This window comes from Adiantum capillus-veneris, chromosome 27, assembly GCF_014529385.1.
Source record: "Adiantum capillus-veneris isolate H3 chromosome 27, ASM1452938v2, whole genome shotgun sequence".
NCBI lineage: Eukaryota > Viridiplantae > Streptophyta > Polypodiopsida > Polypodiales > Pteridaceae > Adiantum > Adiantum capillus-veneris.
In genome coordinates, this window is record NC_140957.1 from 21,162,671 (window position 1) to 21,176,130 (window position 13,460).

Here is a 13,460-nt window from a genome sequence, read left to right on the forward strand (position 1 = left end):
GTCCCCCGTCCCTAGGGTCCGTCCCCTCCATCCCCTGTAAGTACATTGCACGCACTCCAAAGGGAATATCTTATTTGGTTTACTCCCCTATTGGGGTGAAACAGGGCTTCCCGCTATCTCCTACCCTATTTGCTATGTATGTGGATGAGGTTTCTGACTACATTGAGAGGGATGGTGATAGAGGAACATGATTGTTATATGCTGATGATATTGTGTTGATCTTTCATTCTCCGAAGGGGATGCAGCGTCACTTGAATGCTATACATGTGTTTGCCCATGATGAGTGGATTGTCTGTTAATCTTGGCAAAACCAAGATTATGGTGTTTAAAACCACACCGCCACAGCAGTGGATCAGTAGGTCAGCACCCATGATCATGAGCAAGTGTAGTATACACATGCATACACCTACCTTGGGGTAGTCTTCAGTGGGCCATTGTTTTCATTGAGGAGAGTAGCAAAGACGAGACTGACCAGAGCTTATGAAACGGATTGCAGAGGATGTGTTCGCAAGTTCAGTTTTAAGTGCCTCGAACAAAGCCCTAGATTTTTTTAACACTAGTGGCTTTGGCTATGCTGTACAGAGGTCTGATATGGGGACCCCTGGTGGATCATCATGGCAGATCTGGTAGCAATGATGGATGTAGAGGTATCGAGAGGCCTTAGGTTTCTATGATCTCTCAGATGATTAGAGCCAAGGCTATAGTACCACATGAGATTATTCGAGCTGAATTGGCCACACCTCCCTTGGTGGTCGAGGCACTTACTACATCAGTCTCCATACACAATTTATGGGACCTCTCCATAGACAGACGCCCAGCTAGCCCTTGAGTCCTCTTGACAACTGCGCAGCAAGGGGATACAGCCTGCTCGTATGGACAAATGATATCATGGTTTCATCTACATGGTTTCAGCATGGAGAAATTTTCCCCCTTCTAGTAAGCTCTAGATACACCCTCTTTGACTCTCACAGGGACGGAGATCGCTAGTAAGCTCTGCCTACACCCTCTTTGACTCTCACAGGGACTTGATTCAGCTAGATACGAGGAGGACATGGATACAACCAACACGGGAGTTGGGCACGAAGATGGATTTCTATAAAGAGCATCTTCTCCAACTCACGGAGGATGGCTATGTGACTAGCCCCAGATACATGGATGCACCCTTATCTCATGGGATACGGTGTGCTATTGGTCAGATATGCACATCTTCGCATCAGCTTCAAGGTGAGACTGGTAGATTTGGAGTACCAGCAAAGGCCAAGATATGCCACTTATGCTATTTGGAGCCAGAGACAGTTGCACTACATATGTCATTGCCCAGTATACTACAAGGTACGTGGACACTTTCATTGCCTGTTCAAGGGGGTTTTGGGCCACTTTCTGGAGTCATGAGATACCAGGACCAGAGATGTCGTGGACTGTTTTTACTAAAGTTGCGCAGACACAGAGACAGTCTGTTCAGAACATCAGGGGAGAGCCAGTCTCAGAGGGAGATAAAAGATTTCTTAAGACCGGCCACTGGGCAGCCTAGGAACCACTTTCACAACACAGCTCACATCTCACCCGCACCAGAGGCATGCTGATTGATTGAGCGACTGAGCCAGGGAGATCCAGACGCCCACATCTACAAGGACCTTCACAGCATCGAAGGAGGCTGCTGTAGAGGATCCAGACCATTCTAGCTCGGCATGTGAGATGCCCCGTCAGAGTACTGACCATGGAGAATATCGATGAGATCCGTCAACGATCGATGATGGATATCATATGACTTGATGGTCACACATTATCCACCACCTCAGTTGAGATTGTATCACTCATTGTATCAGCGATTATTCATACCCTAAACAGTTCCAATTAGCTATTTAGCTCACTTCTAAATCCTTTCCTTTAGTACCATTTGGTTTTTTCTTTTTGGTACTTGGACATTGTATCGCATTCACCACTTTGGTCTCATAGGTCACTTTGGCCTTTTGAAGACGTTAATATATCATTTCATTTCATTTCACTGCATTGTTGAAAATTCATGCAAATGCCGACCAAAGAGACACCTAAATGGACATTTAAAATGAGCAAGCGCAACCCAACAGTCAACTGTAACACCTAGGCCATAGATGTCCATTTGAAATCTGGCCCTACAAAAGTGGCCCCTCTATATAGCAAGCCACAAAAAAGAACAAATAAATTCTACCTACATTGACACAGAAGTATCAAATTGTGACCAAGACTAAACACCACGCTTGTACTGAAATAAGAGATTTTAGAAATCCAGAGTGTGAGGATATTGACTAGGAAAAATGTAAAGACCAGAGGAAAAGAAATGTATAAATCTATGCACCTACGCAAGTTGGGTTGATCTTCAAATAATCATCTGAACTTCGTATAATCCCAAGTTCTTTTGCTGCCTTTCTTAGCTTGTCACTCTGGAAATAAAGGTAAAGCTTTGATTTTTATTTTGAACTGAATGCTCTGGAACGCATGAAAAACTAGAACAATAGAGTCTAAATTACATACATAGCCAACAAAAGGTTAACACGCCAGGGAGTCAGTTCAAAACTTGGCAAAAGGTCACTTTTGAAAAAAAGAGCCTGCTTCTAGCATTCACTTTTTAAAATACAGCCTGCTTCTATAATGAAAAGAAAAATTGGAATTTGACGAACATTTAATCAATTGAAGCAAAGAGTCTGAGAACTACGCAATTCTTAAGCTATATTTTGCAACCAATGCATAATCTACTCAGTGACAAAAACTGGGAGGTAAATGATCACAGGAAGAGACTAGAGTAATGAGTGTTACTGCAGCGTGATGAAGCTCTGCTAGAGTAGAACCAGGTTTGTAAAGCTCCAAACAATGCTTAAATGCAGATAGTACAGCTTCATAAATGTCTCTCTGCAAGAACCAAAAATAAACCATTTAAATAAAGCATTCTAATTGCAGCAACCTGGAGTCTAATCAAATTTGATTAAGTCCTCCAAAATAACCACACACATGCAAAAGATCCCTTATAACTACTTTGTGCACATAAAATAATGTTGTGAAGAGAAATGTTATGGAGTCAGAATCTGTACGACTATCTGGTCCAAATTCCACACAATCAAGCATTCACAATCATTCAAACATTTAAATTATAGAAGTACTAGCATCACTCTGTCAAACTTGTCAAACACATTTCTGTTAAAAAGTCCTTTTTTTAATGTTTAAAAATCTTTAAAATAATTAAACACACTTTTTTGGTCAAATCCTTCCTGTTTGTTTTGAAAACATAAGGGAAAGGACTTAACATTGAACTAAGGAAACATGATGGTTCAAATACTCTACCAGTTGCAATGAGTAATAATTAGGGGAAAACATGACTTCACACCAATTTACATGTCTATATTCAAAGTACATTTCCTGAAAAAAACTTATCAATAACACCCTCCCAGCAAGTGACAAGAAGGCCACAAATGAAATTCGAAAAGGCCGAGTAGAATCTCTCCTACCATTCCCTGTTATTCGAATCTCATTATGCATGCAATTTGACCTGCATGCAAAGAAAAACGCCAAGTTCCAAGTGATGCTAAAGAGCCCCCAGCTGCAACTACTGATCAACCCAGACCCCACAAAAAAATGAAAAAAAAAACATGCTTCTCAAATTGCTGCAATATTGGACACATACCTCTTAATTGCCATCCAAAGCGCTATTGAATACAAGGATGGTTAGATGAGTTCATATTCAAAAGACCATAAATTCCAGCCGTGCTCCCAAAAGAGCCCTCGCAAATCTTCTTAATGCCAAAAAATCAAACCCCCATCTACTTTGTGTGAGCGCCGATCGCAAGTGCGCATTCGTGCAAGGAAGGGGAAGGAAAAGAGGAGAGTAGGCAGAAGCTTTTGGGTAAAACACGCAGCACAGTCAAGAATTGTATGTGTCTCTATATATTAGTTTATATATATGAAAATGTAATAGGGTTAGTGAGTTAGTAATTGTAGGGGAAGTGTCCGGGAGGCCAGCCACATGGCCTTTACCCAACAATCTCCCACTTAAAGGCTAATGTGGCCGTCACTGGTGACTAAAACTAGAATGTATGTACAACCGGGAAGCACGACAGCTTCACCCTTGTACAAATATGTTCACCCTACACCCATTAACTCGAAGCAATGTGCAAACCGCTCCGTAAGAGCATCTACAAGGTTGTCATCAATGTGGACCTTGACAAGCTCCAAACGCTTACCTGCCACTGCATCCCGAACGGGATGGTACTTCACCTCAATGTGTTTCGACTTAGAATGAAACACGGGATTCCTTGCTAAAGCAATGGCACTCTAACTATCACAACGCAAAATTCGAACCTGTTGATTGTCTAGATCTCCCACTAAACGTGCCAAACACATAGCTTTCTTGTTAGCGTCTGACGCTGCAACATACTTAGCTTCTGTAGTGGCAGAAGCCGTACAATCTTGGAGAGATGATCTCCAAGAAATGGCTCCTCTTGCAAATATGAAAATGTAGCCAGACGTAGATCTCCTACTATCTTTGCAACCTGCAAAATCGGCATCCCTGCAACCAACAATAGATGCATCGTTGTTGCCGGAGCGTAAGCACCTGCTTGTTGTACCCTTCAAATATCTAAGGATGTGTTTCACCACTATCCAATGCTGCTTGCCAAGATTAGCCATATACCAACTAACCACTCCCACAGAAAATGCAATGTCTGACCTCGTAGCTACCATAGCATACATAACTGCAAGGAGTTCCTTTTCATATATGCCTAGAGCTTGCTCAACAGGGTCGAGCCTTCGACTTTCATAGCCTATGGCGTGCCCTTCTTGAAGCAAAACAACTCCAAGGCAATCACCACAAGCATCACATTGGACCTCAAATGGTTTTGAGAGGTCCGGTAGTGTAAGCACAGGTTGAGAGATAAGCTTTTCTTTCAGCTTTTCGAAAGCATTGTTCTCCTTAGCAGACCATGTATACCTAATGCTTTTCTTTGCTAGGTCATGTAATGGTCCCGCAATTTGTGAGAACTTTTCAATGAAGCGTCTATAGTATGCACACATACCTATAAAGCTTCTTAGTTCATGAAGATTCTTTGGTTTAGGCCATCCTTTTATTATCTCCAACTTTGATGGATCCATTTGGATGCCATCTTGAGAGATAATGTGACCTAAATACTGAATCTCTTGGAAGAAAAATTCACTTTTCTTTCAATTAACATAAAGTTTATTCTCTCTTAAAACTTGAAATATTACCTGGAGGTGTTGCTTGTGTTCGTCTAATGAATAAGAGTAGATGATAATATCATCAAAGAACACTCCAGTGAAGGTTGGATAAGGTCTGAACAGCTTCTCCATCAAGCGGTTGAATGTGGCTGGTGCATTGGTCAAGCCAAAAGGCATGACAATGTTATTCATAAAGACCAAATGTGGTGCGAAATGCAGTCTTTACAATGTCTTGATCAACTATCCTTATTGATGATAGCCACTTTTTAGGTCAATCCTACTGAAGTAGGTCGATCCTTGTAGCTTATCAAATAGGTCTTCTACCCGTGGAACGGGAAACCTATTCTTGATAGTGATCCTATTTAGTGCTCTATAGTCGACACATATACGATATGTGCCGTCTTTCTTTTGCACTAATAGCACAGGTGAGCAAAATGGAGATGAGCTAGGCCTAACCATGCCCTTCTCAACTAACTCATGCACTTGCCGCACAATCTCCTCTTGTTGAGCTTGAGAAACTCTATAAGGAGGTTTGTTAGGCGGTGAACTTCCTGGAAGAAGTTCAATTACATGGTTATCATTACCTTGTTTGGGAGGTAGCTCACAAGGGATGTCGTCAATTAAAACATATTGAAACCCCTTGAGAAAATTGGATAACTCTAATTCCTTTTGGTTGCTTTTATTTTCTTTTGCTAAAGCATTAGGTTCATTTTGAAAATCTTTAACAAAAATCATGTACACGGAAATACAGCTCTTTATTGACTTGTTGAAAGCTGGTGTATGTACAATGGGGATAGTGTTACCCATTTCCTTAGCATCTATATACATGTCTTTTTCCCTGAACTTAAAGGAGATTCTCCTTTCAGGAAATTTAACATTGGCAGCCAGGCGGTCAAACCATGGTGCCCCTAGGATTACATCCTCATCCTTGGGAGGAGAGAAAAAGAAGTCCTCTTTGTCCACATAGCCTTGGACATGAAGCCTCAATTTCCCGATTAAGGGAGTGACTGAAGCTTCTTGCCCCTTGAAGGCACTGTTTGCGGGTAGGACATCTCCCATCTCGTAGGCTTGTATGCCTAGCTTGGTGGCCAACACTATAGATATAAAATTGTGAGTAGAAGCAGGGTCAAAGAGAATAAAATCATCATGTTCTCTTACCTTTCCCCAAGCATGGCATAGAGGAGATCCTTTGTGGTGAGTTTGGTAAGTCTACTCCTCTTGGAATTCAAGCAAGGAAGCTCTAGGAGGATCTTGGCGGTTGTTCTTTTGGGGACAAGCGCGGTACGCATGCCCTTGTTCGCCGCACTTGAAACACCGGTTATCCTTGCGATAAGGCTCAAGCTCTTCAGGAGAGAGTTTGTTTTTACCTTTGTAAACTCCCTTCTCTTTAGCTTTGTTGGAGTTGCCCTTAGGAGACTTTTGGACATTGTCCTTCCCCTTAGGCTCGTTGGAACCCTTGTTTTCCGTGGGCTTATTATTTCTTTTAGCCCCTGTTTGGAAATTGATTCGAGAGGCCACCATAATATGGTGTATTACCGCCAATATGGTACGTGGCCTTTGGGAGTTGACATACTCCGCCATTTCTTCGGTTAAGCCCGCACAAAATTGTTGCTTTTGCTCTCCAAAATCCAACTTTTTGAAGACAGTGGCTTTGAGTTGTAGGTCCCAAAACTTGTCTACATATTTGTGGATGGATTCATAGGGAGAGAGCTTTAAGCTTCGCCATTCGGTGAGTACTTTGTCTTTGGCATCGGTGGCCAAAAACTGCTTCATAATGGAAGCTCTTAAAGCTTTCCATGTTTGTGGAGCTTCACCGTTGGCTCATAGGCTAGACCACCATTGCCTGGCGGACTTTTGAAAGTGCATAGCTACATGGCGTAGCTTAGAGGACTCCGTGAAGCCCTCATCTCCAAACGCCGCGTCAAATTGTTGGATAAAGGCCAAGACTTTGTCCGTAGCACCAAAGGTACCATTATAGGTAAGGAAAGAGATGCTCTTCCCTCCCTCTTTGAATTTCTTCAGCTTGGACGACCTCTTCCATGCGGCATAGGATTTCCTATGGCCTCTTCTTTTTAATGGTTCAAAGGTTGCACCATCACTTTCTTCAGAAGGTGAAGAATTTGAAGAAGGTGGAGAAGAGGGTGACCTATTTCTCGCCTTTTTCTTGTCTTGATCTTCGTCGTCTTCACCATCAATTTCATAAGAGGGAGAGGATGAAGAAGATGGACAAGAGGGTGTCCTCTTTCTCGCCTTTTTCTTCTCTTGCTTTTTATCATCCCTCTTTGAATTATGGTGTGGAGAAGAGTGTGATGGTCTTCTCCGCTTTGGTGGTGATGGAAAGCGTTTAGCCCGCCGTCTTCGTGGAGCCATCTCCGCCAAGGTGGCGGGAGACTCACTTGCTTTTTATCATCCCTCTTTGAATTATGGTGTGGAGAAGAGTGTGATGGTCTTCTCCGCTTTGGTGGTGATGGAAAGCGTTTAGTCCGCCGTCTTCGTGGAGCCATCTCCGCCGAGGTGGCGGGAGACTCACTTCTTTCTCGTTCCTTTGGTGGAGGCTCTTGAGTTCTCCTTTGGGAAGGAGATGTATCATCAAGAAGTAAATTCTTGAGCCCTTCATAAGGATTCTCTTCTTCTTCCCGAATCGGAGAGAGACCTCTTTTGAGAGTCTCACAAGGAGGCTTCCTAGGTGTTCTCTCGTCATGGTGATGAGCTTGGAGAATCCCGTGAGCACGGAGCTGCCGTTGCACTTCACTTTGAAGAGATGGATTGCCCATGGCTTGTTGAAGCCTAGAAACAAGATAGTTAACAAGCATCGGAGCATCATTAGTAGCTTGCTCATTAGCAAAATCAAAGTTATCAACATTAATGTCACTCTCTTTACTATTGTCAGCCATTCTAACAACTTTTAGGTGTAAACTTTTTAGGTGTACCTTGGCACTTCAAGCCCTAGTTGCTACTCCTCTTTACCCCTTTAGAAAAAGCACTCAAGCTACTATACCCATGGCTCAAATACCATTAATTGCAAGGAATAGAAGAGAGGGTCTTTCAACACCGAAACAGCACCGGCTCTTGTCAAGCTTCTAATAGCTCAATAGTGGTTAAGCCGTAGGCAAGCCCCGTAGGACTCCACTATTAAGACCATAGGTCTCGACGGTGATGCCCCGTTAACTGCACGAAGGCAGACGCATTGCAAGGCTGAAAAATCCATATTCTACTTACTCACAGGCAATTAATAATACCAACCATTTATACATTGTGCTCTGATACCAATGTAACATTTAATGGCCTAAAAACTTGTGTGTAGCGGAAATTAGCATGAACATAGTGGGCATTTCATTAGAATAAATTCCTAATGAGAATTACAAGAGTGCTTGGGTGGAGAGAGAGAGAGAGAGAGAGAGAGAGAGAGAGAGAGAGAGAGAGCAACAAAAAGCATAACACCTAGTTAGATAGCATGAACAATACTTTCAAAAGAGAGAGAAATTCAGCTATTGACAACAGTTGAGGACCGGATTTGCATGGAGCCGGTCCCCCCTCCAAAAGGCTTTGTATTATGGTTTCTCCCATCAAGAGAGACATTGTACAATACAATTGTTTGTGTTCTTTCAAGACTAGCTAGTGCAATGAAGATGAAAGCTTCATGCACTAAGCAAAACACTTAGCAAACACAACATCAATTACCCCCGGTCTCAGACCCAAGACCTCACACACCTTCAAAGATGGTGAGAGCTAGCAGAGTATGAGAGTAGATTGAGAGGAAGGAGTATTCTTACGAGAAAGATGTACATCTCCTCACATAATCACTCATATTAGCATAGCTTAGCTTAGTAATTAGCATGGTAGAGGAGATGATCATGCATTGAAGCTTGGCTCTTGGTTGGATTTGCATCACAAAGCCGAGAGTTGTTGGTGTAGGCCTCCCTTCTCACAAGCTTGGAGTAGGTGATAACCTTTCCATTAAAGCTTGAGAAGGAGAGAGGGTCTTCTTTACTTCACACATGAGATTCTGTGAGTGTGTGTGTGATGATGCCTTACAGAAATCAACCCTCTCTCTCCTTTGGGCGACCCTTCTTGCTATTTGCTCTTGCTATCCTCCCATTGGACCTCCCTAGGACTAGCCAATGACAATTAAGCACCATAACTGATAGCCTTCTGACATGTGTCCCCCTTTCCCCTTTTGTGAGAGCTTTAGGTAATTTAATAATTCAACTAAACTCTCATTGGACCCCTTTGCCTCCTGGCCAATAGGAATCAGGCAAGCCTTTGGGCTGCTGAATGCTCATTGGACCCCTTGGGAGACTCTCCAATAGTCTTCTAGAGAACTTAATTCTCATTGGTTCTTTTATTAAGTGTTTTTAAATTAATTAAACTAGATTTACTCTAGCCTAATTCTCATTGGTCCACCTCCAAGGCCATCCAATAGGAATTGGGTACACCTTGTGGGCATTTGGGCTAGGGAGCTGACATGTGTCCCTCATTCCCTTTGTGTAAAGGGAGCTTGTGTGTGTGTGTGTGTGTGTGGCTTTCTCTCTCATCCCCTACATGCAAGGCTCGCCCCCCCTAAGTAGGGATTGCAAAGACTTTTTTGTACACACACAAAGCATCCAATTCCCCTATGGTTGACCTTTGGACACAACCTTTGAATTTTGGAACCTTAGCATTTTGGAAGTCTTAATGGGCTGAACCTTAGGGTCTTTTTAGCCCATTGTTGCACATGGCTCTTTTGGAGATGGCCCCCCCTTTGGATCCCTATTTTCCCTCCTTTGGATCCCTATTGTGGCCGGTCTGCTAGCTTAACCAATATTCTAGCTTTTTCTTCCCTGGCACTTCCCCATATTAAATGATCAGTTTAACATGAGAAAATCATTTAAGAGAATTAGATATTGATTATTATGGCATGAGCTATGAATTACTTTGCCAGATTCGGGTGCCAGAGACGATAGCCCATCTCTCCATCTACACCATAACCAAGGACAATGTACTTATATGACTTTGGGTCTAGCTTTTTCCTGGACACATGTTCATATGCCTCGCATCCAAAGACACGTAAGTGATCATAATGTGGCTTCTTGCCAAACCACACCTCCTCTGGAATCTTGTAATCCAATGGTGTGCTACGAGACCTTTTAATAATGTGTACCCATGTGAGTAATGCTTCTAGCCAAAAACCTTGAGTCACATTCGCCATAGAAAGCATGGTTGTGACTCGTTTCTAAAGCGTACGATTCATCCTTGCTGCAATTCCATTTTGATGAGGTATGTAACGTGCAATTAGCTGCCTCTTTATACCTCTTTCACTGCAGAAAATCTCAAACTCCTTGGAGACGTATTCTCCACCGTTGTCAGTCCTCAAGCATTTGATCTCCTTGCCAGACTGATTCTCTATCAATCTAAGAACTTTTGGAAAGTAGAGAAAACCTGATCCTTATGTCGCAAAGGATGAGCCCACACCTTTCTAGTGGAATCGTCGATGAAAGTCACGAAATAGCTAGCTCCCCCTACAGACTTGGTCGGCATAGAACAGCAAACGTCACTATGGACAAGCTCTAGTGGCTGCAAACGCTTCCTATTTAGTGGCAATGAGGTCATCCTAGTTTGCTTACCATAGACGAAATGCTCACACATAAAAAAATTGGAATAACTCAACACAGAACGATCTAGTGTTTTCATTCCCTTCTGACTCATATGGCCTCTAGCGGCCTATGCCACAACTCAAGAGACAACAGCTCCGCTACGGATATACAATCCTTTTTTACAAACGATCGAGTATAAAGTGTTCCATGTTTCTAACCCTTGAGAATCACAAGATTTTCTTTGCAAATTGACCATAAACCATTCCCAAAGGTTGTCGTGTAACCCAACTCGTCAAGCTGACTAGTAGATATCAAACTTTTCGCTAATGTGGCAACATTTCTGACATTTTTTACTATGAATTCCGTGCCATTTTGCATGACTAGCTTGATGTCTCCAACATCATGTATGTCAAGCTCATAGGCATCACCGAGTTTGACTTTTCCACTAGTATGTGCATACGTATGAACCATTCTCTACGAGGGACTACATAACCCAGTTCCAATCAAAGCTAGCATCACGTGCAATAAGAGCATCTAGACTAAGATCTGCTGTGAAAATGAGAAGATTTGAAAAACTATGGACCTCAGGTACATCTACAATTTTAGCACACTCGATCACGTTGAGCTCCTCGATATTAGCTTTGCCCTTTCTATCATTGTCAGACTTCTTGTTATCTTGAGACTTTTTCTTCTCTCTCTGCCATGTGTGACACAATCTTTATTTACATGTCCTTTCTTATGGCAATGGTAGCACTCGGCATTGCACAAAGAACCTCTAGATTTGCTTTGGGAATTCCCATGATCTTTACTTTGGTCAGGGTTGTGAGTGCGACCTCGTTGACCTTTACTACTAGCAACATGTACATCACCTTGCTTTGCAAGCTCCATTTACTTCCTGCGTATTTCTTCACTGAGTAAACTAGAAACTACCACATCGTAGGCTAACTTGCCCTCAGGTGTAGAGTTGCTACTCGATGTGCAAAATATGTCCCATGAGGAGGGTAGAGAGTATGGTAAGAAGATAGACTGCACTTCATTATCACATTCCAATCCTTGGGATGTCAATTGACTGCATTCAAGTACTCGGAAATTGTTTCACCTTCTTTCATGCAAAGCTCAAAAAGCTTCTTCATCAAGTTGACTAAAAAGTACATTGAATGCATTCAGGTGCTCGGATACTATTTCACCTTCTTTCATGCAAAGCTCGAAAAGCTTCTTCATCAAGTACACTTTGTTACTTGTGCTCTTGCTCTCATACGTGTGGCACAACTTATCCCATAAGGATTTAGCAATAGCCTCACCGACTATGGTAAAGTACACTAACTCGCCTAAAATATAGGCGAATAGTGGAACTTGCTTTCGCATCCAACATTTTCCTTTGTGCTTATGTATAACCATCTTTCTTTGCACGCTGAAAGATTGGCTCTAATTGACGTTTTTAAGTCAACACATCTTGGATTTGTTATTTCCATATAGAGAAATTCGTGTCGTCGAGTTTTCTGATATTGTAAACATCTTTCTCAATAAAAGACACCGTGTTTGCAAGACCTGAGCACTATGGAGATGAGCCAAAAGTTATGGTGAGAAAGCTTGGTGAGATTTTAACAGAATCCCATTTGTAACAAGGACAAAATCTCAAGCCAAAAGAGTGCTCAAAGACGCGTGAAACGCACAAATTGACTCGCAGGAAAAATTTCGACAGTCTCTCCTTTGTCCGAGGAGCAAAACTCAACCCAATTGACGTATAAAACACATCAAAACCACCTCAAAAGAGTGAAATTGGGCATAGACTATCAACTCTCACTGCCAAAAGACCGCCATACTCGACGTCAAGCAAAGTATCTAACCACATACGTAACCTATGGCGAGGATATTGTAGTGGGGAACTCCAGCACAAAGGACTAGCCACACCCTCAGAAAGAGCTCTTCCAGTCCAAGTCTCGGAAACGACCGCGAAAACTGCCAAAAACACCCAAAAAATAGCTCCACACAGTATACAATGGGCAGTACCCGCAACTCAACGAACATGAGAAATCGCGCATAAACATGCACCAGAAACTATTGCATGCAGTAAACAAATCCCTACGGGGATATCTGCTCTCAAAAGATCTCAATAGCATTGTGTGTGCTCAAGAAAGTATGCATCTGTCAACGCATAGCCATTCGCAGAAAAAACTAGTGCCAAAATGACTGCCAAGAGTGCTTGTGAAGGCACTGTATCTAGTGTGCGTGTCTGAGTAACCTATAAAACTGCATGTCGTTGTAGACTAGGAAGTCAATGCCAATTTCCGTCGCCAGAGGGAAATACACAAGCCGAAAAGCCGTCAAATCGGTCAAGGCCAACGCTTAGGCACCAATACGAAGCTAAGGACTGGTCGATGTCGCCTTCCACTGCCAGACAGAAGTGTTGGCCGATGTCAGAGCTGTCGATGTCGAGTCGATGCCAAATCGCCATGAAGAAGGTGTCGCCGAAGCCGTAGCCATTAGTGATGTGCCACGGCCACTGGAGAAGAGCCTATAGTGCTCTCTCGTTGCTCTCATGCTGATGAAGAGCTGCAAAAAAATAATCTTCAAAAACGACTCTTTGTTCTCTCGCTCGCTACTGAGCATAGTACTATACAACCCGATTGAAGCATCAAGCTGCCAGTATCAACATTTTCTGCGTCAAAAAAGCCTGCGGGAGCT

General features: G+C 42.7%; 1 protein-coding gene across 2 annotated transcripts in view; it reads right to left on the minus strand.

Annotated features, from left to right (window-relative positions):
• LOC147421610 (intermediate cleaving peptidase 55, mitochondrial-like) overlaps positions 1 to 13,460 on the minus strand; it is a 199,971-nt gene that overhangs the window by 28,751 nt on the left and 157,760 nt on the right. Inside the window, exons 9-10 of one of the 2 annotated variants that reach the window (XM_086502601.1) lie at positions 2,794 to 2,886; positions 2,336 to 2,420 (exon numbers count right to left, since the gene is read on the minus strand). In XM_086502601.1, coding sequence (XP_086358727.1) covers positions 2,336 to 2,420; positions 2,794 to 2,886 — 178 coding nt within the window. The remainder of the gene's footprint in view (positions 1 to 2,335; positions 2,421 to 2,793; positions 2,887 to 13,460) is intronic. The other variant, XM_086502602.1, reaches the window with a different exon arrangement.